Source organism: Colobus angolensis, unplaced genomic scaffold (assembly GCF_000951035.1).
Source record: "Colobus angolensis palliatus isolate OR3802 unplaced genomic scaffold, Cang.pa_1.0 Scaffold592, whole genome shotgun sequence".
Taxonomy (NCBI): Eukaryota; Metazoa; Chordata; class Mammalia; order Primates; family Cercopithecidae; genus Colobus; species Colobus angolensis.
Genome location: NW_012119510.1, coordinates 1,003,001 through 1,014,033, shown reverse-complemented (window position 1 = coordinate 1,014,033; position 11,033 = coordinate 1,003,001). Strand labels below are relative to the sequence as shown.

At 40.2% G+C, this 11,033-nt stretch overlaps 1 protein-coding gene across 5 annotated transcripts in view; it reads right to left on the bottom strand.

Moving 5' to 3' along the window:
• Nucleotides 1–2,809: 2,809 nt before the first annotated feature.
• LNP1 (leukemia NUP98 fusion partner 1) overlaps nt 2,810–11,033 on the bottom strand; it is a 61,837-nt gene continuing 53,613 nt past the window's right edge. For 2 of the 5 annotated variants that reach the window (XM_011962510.1, XM_011962511.1), the window contains 2 exons: nt 7,150–7,437; nt 2,817–3,357 (listed from right to left, as the gene is read on the bottom strand). In XM_011962510.1, the coding sequence (XP_011817900.1) occupies nt 3,208–3,357; nt 7,150–7,437 (438 nt within the window). In that variant the 3' untranslated portion in view covers nt 2,817–3,207. Of the gene's footprint in view, nt 3,358–7,145; nt 7,438–11,033 lie in introns of all 5 variants that reach the window. The other 3 variants (XM_011962512.1, XM_011962513.1, XM_011962514.1) reach the window with 3 other exon arrangements.

The following is an 11,033-nucleotide window of genomic DNA, read 5'->3' as shown; positions in this document are numbered from 1 at the left end:
AACAAGGAACAGAATGTTAATTACCAAGACAATGGGGAAAACGTCTCTGGGGCATGTCAGAGACTTTCACAGCAGACCCTCCTATCCCAGACCCAGAGGTCTAGGAGGGAAAAATGGTTTCCTGGGCCAGGTCCAGGGCTCCCCTGATGTGTGCAGCCTTGGATTTGGTGCCCTGTGTCCCAGCCGCTCCAGCGGTGGCTAAAAGGGACCAAAGTACAGCTCAGGCTGTTGCTTCAGAAGGTGCAAGCCCCAACTCTTGGCAGCTTCCATGTGGGATTGGTACTGCGGGTGCACAGAAGACAAGAATTGAGGTTTGGGAACATCTGCCTAGATTTCAGAAGATGTATGGAAACACCTGGATGTGCAGGCAGAGGTGTGCTGTAGGGGTGGAGCCCTCATGGAGAACCTCTGCTAAGGCAGTGCAGAAGGGAAATGTGGAGTTGGAGCCCCCACAGAGAGTCCCTATGGGGGCACTGCCTAGTGAGCTGTGAGAAGAGGGCCACCATCCTCCAGACCCAGAAAGGTAGATACACTGACAGCTTGCACTGTGCACCTGGAAAAGCTGCAGACACTCCACACTAGCCATGAAAGCAGCTGGCGTATGGGGTAGCTGGGCAGGGGGGCTACAAAGCCACAGGGGTGGAGCTGCCCAAGGCCATAGGAGCCTACCCTTTGCATCAGTGTGCCCTGAATGTAAGACATGGAGTCAAAGGTGATTATTTGGGGGCTTTTAGATGTAGTGACTGCCCCGCTAAATTTTGGACTTGCATGGGACCTGTAGCCCCTTTGTTTTGGCCAATTTCTCCCATTTGGAAGGGGAGCATTTATCCAATGCCTCTACCCCCATTGTGTCTTGGAAATAACTAACTTGCTTTTGATTTTACCGGCTCATAGGTAGAAGGGACTCGCCTTGAGACTTTGGACTTGGACTTTTGGGTTTAATGCCGGAATGAATTAAGACTTTTGACTGTTGGGAAGGCATAATTGTGTTTTGAAATGTGAGGACATGAGATCTGGTAGGGGCCAGTGATAGAATGATAGGGTTTGCCTGTGCCCCCAACCAAATCTCATCTTGAATTGTACTCCTCACAATCCCTTGTCAAGGGAGAAACTGGGTGGGAGGATCATGGGTGTGGTTTCCCCCGTGCTGTTCTTATGATAATGAGTTCTCATGCGATCTGATGGTTTGACACAGCAGTTTTTCCTGTTCCTGCTAGCTCTTTCTTTCCTAACACCATGTGAAGAAAGGTCTTTGCTTCCCCTTCACCTTCTGCCATGATTGTAAGTTTTCTGAGGCCTTCCCAGCCATGCAGAACTGTGAGTCAAAACTCTTTTCTTTATAAGTTACCCAGTCTTGGGCAGTTCTTCATAGCAGTGTGAGAATGAACTAACACACCCCTTTTCCTTCTTATTTCTACTAAGTTAAAGTCAGTGCTTGCACAAGCAATCAATTACAGTATTAGTTATAAGTAGTACTTCTGGGGGATTTTCCTCTTCACAAAACAGAGTATGTAGCTGCCCTTGGGCATTTGAAGGTCTAAGACAGATGAGGAATAAACAGAGAGAGCATTAGAGAACTCTAGTATCTTTGCTTTCAGGGGAAAACAATTACTGATAGAGTATGGTTCCACAAAGTTAAAACCCAGTGCATAAATCTGACCTCAGAGAACCAGTCTTCACCCATGTAATCAAAACTGCAACCTACCCCGCTCCTGCTGTTCTCGCTCACATCCACCCATTCACATGCACATCACACACAGACTGTCTCAGAACCTGCTACTAGAGGAAAATGAACATCCTGCCTCACGTTAGGACCATAAGCTCTGGCATCAGAATGAACTCGTCTCTGGCCCTAACTCTGCCACCACACCAGCAAGCTACAGAACTCTCTAAAATTTGTTTCCTCATCTAGAAAGTGAAGAAAAAAATAGGTCTGTGATGGTTAATGTTAGGTGCCAGCTTGACTTGATTAAGGGGCACCCAGACAGCTGGTAAAGCACAATTTTTTTCTGCACAGATATATCTGTTAAAGTGATTCTGGAAAAGATTGGCATTTAAATCAGTGGACTGAATAAGGAAGATCCTCCTCACCCAATGTGGGCAGGCACCATCCAATTGGTTGAAGACCTGGATAGACAAAAAAGGCAGAGGAAAGGAGAATTTTCTCTCTCTCTCCCCCCCCCCCCCTTAAAGCTAGGATGCCCTTTTTTCCTGCCTTGGATATTAGAACTACAGGTTCTGTGTGGCCTTTGGAGTCAGGGACTTGCACCAGTGACTCTCCCCTACCCTGCCTTCAACCTAGGACTGAAAGTGATATCATCAGCTTCCCTGGTTCTGAGGCTTTCAAACTTGGACTAAGCCACCCTACTGGCTTCCCCGGTTCTGAGGCTTTTGAACTTGAACTGAGCCACACTACTGGCTTCCTTGGTTCTCCAGCTTGGAGACAGTTTATGTTGGGATTTCTCTGCCTCCATAATCATGTAAGCCAATTCCCCTAATAAATCCCCTCTCATATATCTCTATCCCTATTTATCTCTACCTCTATCTCTATATCTCTATCATCTATCTATTTTTTATATATATATATATCCATCTATTTATCTATCATCTATCTATCTATCTCTATCATATTGGTTCTTTCTCTCTGGAGAATCCTGACTAATACAAGGTCCCACCTCAGAGTAGTGAAGCTTATTTTAGATACTGCATTAAAGCATCCAGCGTAGTACTTGGCAGGTTAATTACCAGTTCTCCTTAAATGATGGCCATTAGACAGACTTACATAATTACTTCTGACAAGAAAGTAAACTCAAGAGTCATACCAATGACTTTTATTTGAGACGATTTGTGAGTTGATGTGTAAGAAGGGTTGGTGAAGCTATGTGGGTGGCTCTTTAAATACCTTGTATTACGTTTTCAAATTTTTCTTTATTCTATTAAAATACCTTTTATTCTCTTTATTCCCATAAAAAGGCAACCAAGCAGAATATACTCTCAACTAAGATGCCAGCAGTAAATGGGGTATGATGCAAGTCATCTTGGAGCAGCTACATACCCTGCCCACTGCAGTCACTCAGCATCTGCAGTTGCTTTTTATAGCTGTTTTTACCCCCAACCCCGCCCCCATCCACATCCTGAAATGGTGAATTAGGGCTCAAAGAAAAAAACCAAAACTAGCATCTGATGTCATGAGGCGGAAGCAGAGTATTATTCAGGCCCCTTTTCAAACAGGGGAGCCATGTGTGCTTCTCCATGTTCTTCTTTCCTAGAGCTCCTTTCTTCCTCTACTTTCTTTCGGGATTTTATCTCCATCCTCAGGCATTCTCTTTCATTTCTCTCCTTTCTGCTTTCAGGTACCTGAAAGGGAAAGAGCAGAAACAGGTAAAAATGCACAAGCAGCTGACAACACTCCACATCTCTCTTAATAATCAGACACAGAGAAAGCCCTGATGGTTTAGCAGACTTCCACCTCTTGGTTTTTAGAAATACATTAGCATAAACCTAAGGATGTCGCTAGAGGTTTTGGTCACAAAGAAAAGAATAGAGGGGACTGGGCATCAGCAGATGGTCTGAGAAGGAAGTACAACCTGTACACACCTGTGACTCTTTGCCTCTGAACATACTGAGGGGCGTGATTTCATGGCACAATGAAATTAATAGTCCCCTGGTGCTTTTTGAAAGGGAAAGTGTCAAGTGAGATCACACATGGAATGATTCTTAGCTCTCTGTGTTCAGTCCCTTAAATTACATTAATAGTAGAGTTTTCACTAAATTTTCATGTGAGGACTGTGGGAAGAATGAGGTGTTAAGGAATGACACCCAACCAGATTAACAACCCCCAACATGTGTCCCCAGGATTCCACATTATTCACTGATTCATTGAACACATACTGCTGTTGTAGGATCAGGAGATATAACACTAAATAGACCTACTTCCTAGATACTACAGCGAGGTGGAGGGACACAGACAGTCATCAATAAGCCTAAAAGGAAGTGAAAAAATAATCCACAGTGATAAGTGCAATGATAACTGTAAACAGAGTGATAGGGACCTACTGGAGGGTGGGGCTTGCTTCTTTAGTTTGTATGGCCAGAGGGTGCCTTTCAAAGGAATTATCAAAACGATGGCATTAATAAATGTGGCCACGGTATCTATTTATGCTTCTATTTTAAAAAATAAACAAGCAAAACCATTACTCCTCTCCTATTCAAACTAGAAATGTTGGGAAACCCCTTAGTGTTTATCAGGTGAAGTTAAGCAGTGGTGAGTGGCGGTCACATAAGCAAGGTCATGCTTGCTCAGCCGAGCTAGCTGAGAGTTATTGAGGCATCTATCTGTTTAACACAGTGGTGTCAGCCACTCTACAATGTTAATGCAGTCATTAAGGTCTCTTATCAAAATGGTACGAGAAAGAAAAAATAGAGTGATGATTAAAGACCATCTGAGAAATGCTTGTAAATAATGCTCGGAAATACATTTTATCACATCACTTAGATGCTAAATGTGAAAATTATCAAAATAAGCCGACTGAATTTTTAAATATCAGAATGAAAGAATATAACATTGTTGGTCATGATCAGGACATAGAAACAGTTTCTGGTTCTTTTTGATGTCAAAATATGTAAAATTTAAATCTAGGTATCAGTATACATTCGGTCCCCAAACAAAAGATGATATAAATCATTTTTAAATTTGCTGAAAAATAACACTTTTTAATGTAGTTAGCCTTAGGAAAGTGTGTAGATTATCAAATAGGGAAAAGTTGAAGTGTATCTGTATATGTTCTGAATTTCTAATTTTGCATTAAGATTTTATAAAGTACTCTTTAAAAACTGATATAAAATAAAATATTTAAATTAAAATTAGTTATATAATGTGCAAATTTTAAAAATTTTATAAATTCTTAACAGGTTTCTACTTATTATATACAACCATGAAAAAGAGTCTCGAGTTTAAAAAGTAGAAAATGCTTCCCTAAGTATCTTGGAACTCAAAAGGAAGAACGTGGAAAATGAACGCAACAAGCATATTTTATATTTTAGAGATAATATGATGAAGATCTTTTTAAGCAAAATGACTTTATACACTTCTAGGGCTTATAATAATAATATTAGTTAATGTCACGAAAGACAAGGAAAGACTGAGAAAGTGCTCCAGGGTAAAATAGACCACAGGGACATGAACATCGGTAGCAACACATGATTTCAAATTTCACTATAAAGAATATTATTGGGACAACTGGCAAAAAATATAAATAAGGTTTATGAATTAGAGATAATTGTATTATATCAGTATTAATTTCCTGAGTTTAATTATTGTATTGTGTTTATGTCAGAGAAAGTTCTTGTGCCTGTGTTTGGAGATGGGAAGAGGAGAGATAGTGCAGGCAAATATGGACATGTTAACCTTTGGAGGTAATCTAGGTGAAGGGTGTATGGGAATTCTTTGTCCTATTTTTGCAACATTTCTCTAAGCCTGAGACAACATGAAAACAAACAGTATTTTCTTTAAAAAGCAAAACAGGAATTCTTTTTTTTTTCCTTGAGAGTCTTGCTGTGCTGCCCAGGCTGGAGTACAATGGCTCCAATCATAGCTGACTGCAGTCTCAAACTTGGGCACAAGGGATCGTCCCGCCTCGGCCTCCCAAGCAGTCAGGAATACAGGTACAGGCCACCATGCCTGGCAGTTTTGTTTTTTTTTTTAATTTTCATAGAGACAGGATTTTACTATGTTGCCCAGGCTGGTCTCAAATTCCTGGCCTCAACCTTCCAAAGTGCTGGGATTATAAGAATTCTTAATAATAAGGTTTAAATACAGTAAAATGACAGCTGTTCACTATTCTCCCTTCCTTGTTCCTCTTCTGATCAGGTGGAGAAAGCAGCCTACTGAAGGGAAACCATATGGATACTGGGTCACTCTGAGCAAAAGTAAGGTGTCACCTGCAAGGCAAAGATGCACAGTGACAGTCTCAACAGTGAATCTGCTAGATAGACAGCACCATGCTCAGATGGACAATGAAACACAAAGCACCCAAGTATCTTCACCAGTGGACTCACAGAGTCTAGCTCCAGAACCAGGAGTCATTACGCTTAGGTTCAGTTATTTGTTTTGTCTACTACACGGCAGCAACCCATTATTATTCCGGTTTTGCAAAATTAAACAAAAAACCAAAGACCTACAAAAAAGAAGCATTTTGCTCAAGGCCAGTCAGTGAGCATGCTGCAGAGTTGAAACTACCCCCACATTAATTGATCTTTAGTTTATTACTTTATTTATCAAGTTTAGCATCATGAGTGGAGTTTCTATACTTCCCCCCATTTCATGTCTGTCTCTTCTTCCTTTTACTTTACTGAGACTCCCATGACGTCACTGTGAGCACCTAGCCCACTCCTATTCCTGGATACTTACTAGACAGTGTTTGGTCGTTCTTGTGTTTTTTAAGTATAGGAGAACAAAACACCATCATGGACTATTTGCTAGAGGATTAAATATGAAAGGAGAGAAGCCACAGGGGCAGTTTTTTTTCCCCCAAATTGTAAAAGGAGAATGAGTTACAATTATTTATAATAAGGTTGATGAAAGTAGGCTCAAGAAACTAGGGGGCTGAGTGTGGTGACTCATACCTGGAATCCTAGCACTTTGGGAGGCTGAGGCAGGAGCACTGCTTGAGCCCAAAAGTTTGAAACCAGCCTGGGCAACATAACAAGACCCTATCTCTAGAAAAAAAAAGTTTAAAATTTAGTCAGTCATGGTGGCACATGCCTGTAGTCCCAGCTACTCAAGAGGCTGAGGTGGGAGGAACACTTGAGACCAGGAATTCAAGGCTGCAGTGAGCCATGATCAGGCCACTGCACTCCAGCCTGGACAACAGAGTGAGACCCTATCTCGAAAAAGAAAAAGAAAAACTAGAAGACTTTGGTAAGAAAAATGTTCTGGGAACTCTTCCTATACCAGATGTCTTCAATTATAAATAATAATTTTTAAAAATTCAATCTGGGTTGTGTTAAACTGAATGTCATTTTTCAAAGATCCTATCACTAAGCTGTAAACGAAGAGGTTACATTTGTTCCCCTCAATGTTAAAGAGGACAAAACCTTTGGGTTTCCTTTTCTAAAGTGGCTTAAATATTCAGTAGCTCTGTTACATACCAAAGAGGCAGAACGTTTGGTTCTAAAGCACAGCTGTTGTTCAAAGGACTCTGAAAATTTCTCAATTTTGGAATGGGATCTGCCTTTTGATTCCAGTGGCTCCTTGAATGACCCATCCTCTGAGTATTTTCTGTAATCCCGCACGTGGCTACGGCATCGAAATTCTTGGTCCTCATGAGAATGCCTTCTAGGAAGACGGTCAGATGATCGGCATCGGAATTCCTGGTCCTCATGAGAATGCCTTCTAGGATGGTGGTCAGATGATGGAATTCTGGGTAGCACAGGAAGCTGAGAATACAGAATGGAAAAATTTACAATATAAAAGGACTGTGCAATGTTAGCACAGAGGCAGAATGTTTATAAACTACTAACTAAATGAATCTCATGTTGAATCGATATGTTACCTTTGTGAAAGGAAAATAAAACTTGGGGCCCCCAAATCACTAAGCTAAAGGGAAAAGTCAAGCTGGGAACTGCTTAGGGCCAACCTGTCTCCTATTCTTTCAAAGTCAGCCCTCTGCTCACTGAGACAAATGCATATCTGATTGTCCCCTTTGGAGAGGCTAATCAGAAACTCAAAAGAATGCAACCATTCGTCTCTTAACTACCCATGACCTGGAAGCCCCCTGCCCACTTTGGGTTTTCCCACCTTTGCTTTAAGTTGTCCTGCCTTTTCAAATCGAACCAACGTTCATCTTGCATATGGTGATTGATGTCTCATGTCTCCTTGAATGTATAAAACCAAACTGTGTTCTGACCACCTTCGGCACGCATCGTCAGGACCTCCTGAGGCTGTGTCATGGGCGTGAATCCCCAGCCTTGGCAAAATAAACTTTCTAGATTAACTGAGACCTGCCTCAGATTTTGGGGGTTCACATTTTGGCAACCATGAAGGGATTCTGAGTGGAGATGCCCCTGACCTTTGACATATCTACTGGTGCTTGGTACCAGCATGAGCTAACTTTATGGCTCAAACCAATAGGGCAATTTGCTAAGGTCTGAGAGCACCCCCTCCAGAGAGTCCCTGATCTCCCAAAATTTGGTCAAGATCTAAAGTTTATTTTGCTGTACAACTCCTCTCTCTCTCTCCCTTTTTTTTTTTTTTTTTTTTTTTTTTGGAGTTTAGTTTTACTTGCTTCCAACAGGGAAGGCAAGATTTCCTTTTTCCATGATGATGGAAGGCAGGTAACTCTTTTATGGAGTTTGAGCTTGCTTCCAACAGGGAAGATGAGGTGTTTGCTTTTTTCTTTTCCTGCTTGTTAGGATGGTAGAGAGCAGTCCACAGCCTGAGACCCATCCCTAGGTAAGGAACCGAATTAGCATTTGTCTTGGCTAAAGTTAAGACTGACATCCAGGCCAGGCGTGGTGGCTCATGCCTGTAATCCCAGCACTTTGGGAGGCCGAGGCAGAGGGATCATCTGAAGTCAGGGGTTCGAGACCAGCCTGGACAACATGGTGAAACCCTGTCTCTACTAAAAAACACCAAAAGATTAGCTGGGCGTGGTGGTGTGTGCCTGTAGTCCCAGCCAGGAGGCTGAGGCAGAAGAATCGCTTGAACCCGGGAGGCAGAGGTTGCGGTGAGCTGAGATCACGCTATTGCACTCCAGCCTGGGCAAGAAGAGTGAAACTTTTACGTCTCAAAAAAAAAAAAAAAAAAGATTAATATCCAGTTCCAGCTGGCATTAATTTCTCTTTGCCATTAGAGCACTCAGTGACCATGTAAGTTGTGCCATCGTTTGTTTTGTTTAACTATTTTTTTATTGTTATTTCTGTTTTTGTTTTTGTTTCAGTCTTTTTCCCATTGGGTTTGATCAACTCTATCTGACTTGATCAAATCAAAGGAAATTTCCAAAATTATGGGGAACAAGGCCTCTGAAGTGGCTATGTTCCTACCAAAAAAGTGGTATGGTGGGGGGAGAAAAACAGCCAGCAAAAGGAAAAATGAAAAAAGGAAAGATTTTTTTACTTTGACTACTGAAGAGTCTTTATTTACATAACAAGGCCATCTTTTTGCTATCCAGGCCAAACTGAAAGCAATGGCTGTCACCCCACACTGCAGTTTGATAGCTAAGGTCCTGCCTTCTTTTTTCCACCATGACAGCCTGGGTTTTGTTTCTTAAATAAAGCCCTTTCTGGTTTGATACTTGGTACTTCTGAAATAATTGTAATTTGTCCTAGCTAAAATATGGTAATAAGATTTAAAAAGTTTTTTTCAAGGAGATCAATGATTAAAGTAAGCTTAATTAAAAGCTAACATTGAAGATGTGTGTGTATATGTGTATGTGTGTGTGTTTGTATTTAAAAGGCCTTCGTGTTTTTGGTTGTTTTATTGTTATTGTTTTTGTATGTTTGTTTGTTTGTTTGTTTTGTCTCCTAGGACCTTGTCCTTTTTTAAGCAAAAGTTTTTTTCTTCACGGTTGACTGAATCCTGTTTTCTTCATTTACTTCTGCTGTCTCTCCTTTCTCTTGCACCCTCTGCTGCATGAGAGACCTAAAATAGTATATAATAGCCCAGGGTTCTTTAACGAAAACAGAGAAGTTGCCAGACTCCCTTTGGGGGAGAAACCTGTTTTTCCTTATGGAACCACAAGAGTGTAAACAGACAAGTTTGTCTCAGCTTTTAAACTGCTTGCTTTTGTATTCTGTCACCTGATTTATTGTCTAAAATAATTACTGCAACAGAAGATGCTCTTGGGTTTGTAAAGACGAATGTATTTAGACACTTAGAAATGTCTTTATTTAAAAAAAAAAATTAAGTGCACTGTAAAAACATCACATGGGCTAGCCTCAGGATAATTCTCCATTTTTGGAAAGCCAGGATTCAGTGTGGGCTCTGCCCAAAGCTCAGAGATCCAGTGGAAACATAGGTAGTCCCTATGTAAACAAAATTACTCTCCTTATACAATCCTATAATAGATTTTTATAATTTTATGTTTTATTTGATGTCCATCATTAATCTTCCTCTAGCATACTAGACTTTTATTCTCCATACCTTATAATGTAAGTTTTGCTACTAGATTTTTCACCTGAGTTGCTTCCTTTAATATGTAAACTTAAAGCTATTTAGCTGATAACCGCCTAGGGTTGTGAAACTGGTTATCAAGAATCTGAATGTCTAAGGAAAAAAAAAACAACAGTGTTTATGAATCTATAAGATGTACTTCTTTCAGCATCCCTAATACCTCTATGTATTTATGTGTTGCGGACACAGTGTTTCACTACTGAAAATATATGAAAGAGCTCTAATTAATTGGTTTAAAGAAAAATAAAAGCACTTGAATCAATACTTTATCAGGACAAAAGAAAAGACTAGTCAAATGTGTTTTCAACTTTATGTAACTTTAGTAAAACCTTTAATAAGTAAACTAACTTTAAAATTATTGGTAAAATAATACTAGAAATGTTTTCAGAATTGCCAGCATACATATTTGTTTGCATTTATTAATCAAGTAATTTTATGCTTATCCCTACCAAATACTATAAGGTGACAAAATTTGACATAGGGGTTACAGAACTATAAACCCAGCCAAAACCAGAATGATCTTTACTTGTGTAATATTTAATAATTTGACAATGACATTGGTTTAATAAAATAGCTACATTTTGAATTTAGTAAGGTTACCAAAAATTACCATCTTGTGACTTTAGGCAGTCTAGTCCACAGGCAGTGAGGTTTGTTTTGGCAAAGAACTATTATTGTCTTTGTTTCAAAGCTAAATTATAAACTAAGTCCTCCCAAAGTTAGTTCAGCCTATGCCCAGGAATAAACAAGGACAAACTTAAAAGAAGGTTAAAAGCAAGATGGAGTCAGTGAAGTTCAATCTTTTTCACTGTCTCAGCTATAGTCTTAAAATGGTGGTTCCATAACTTTAAATGATGACTAT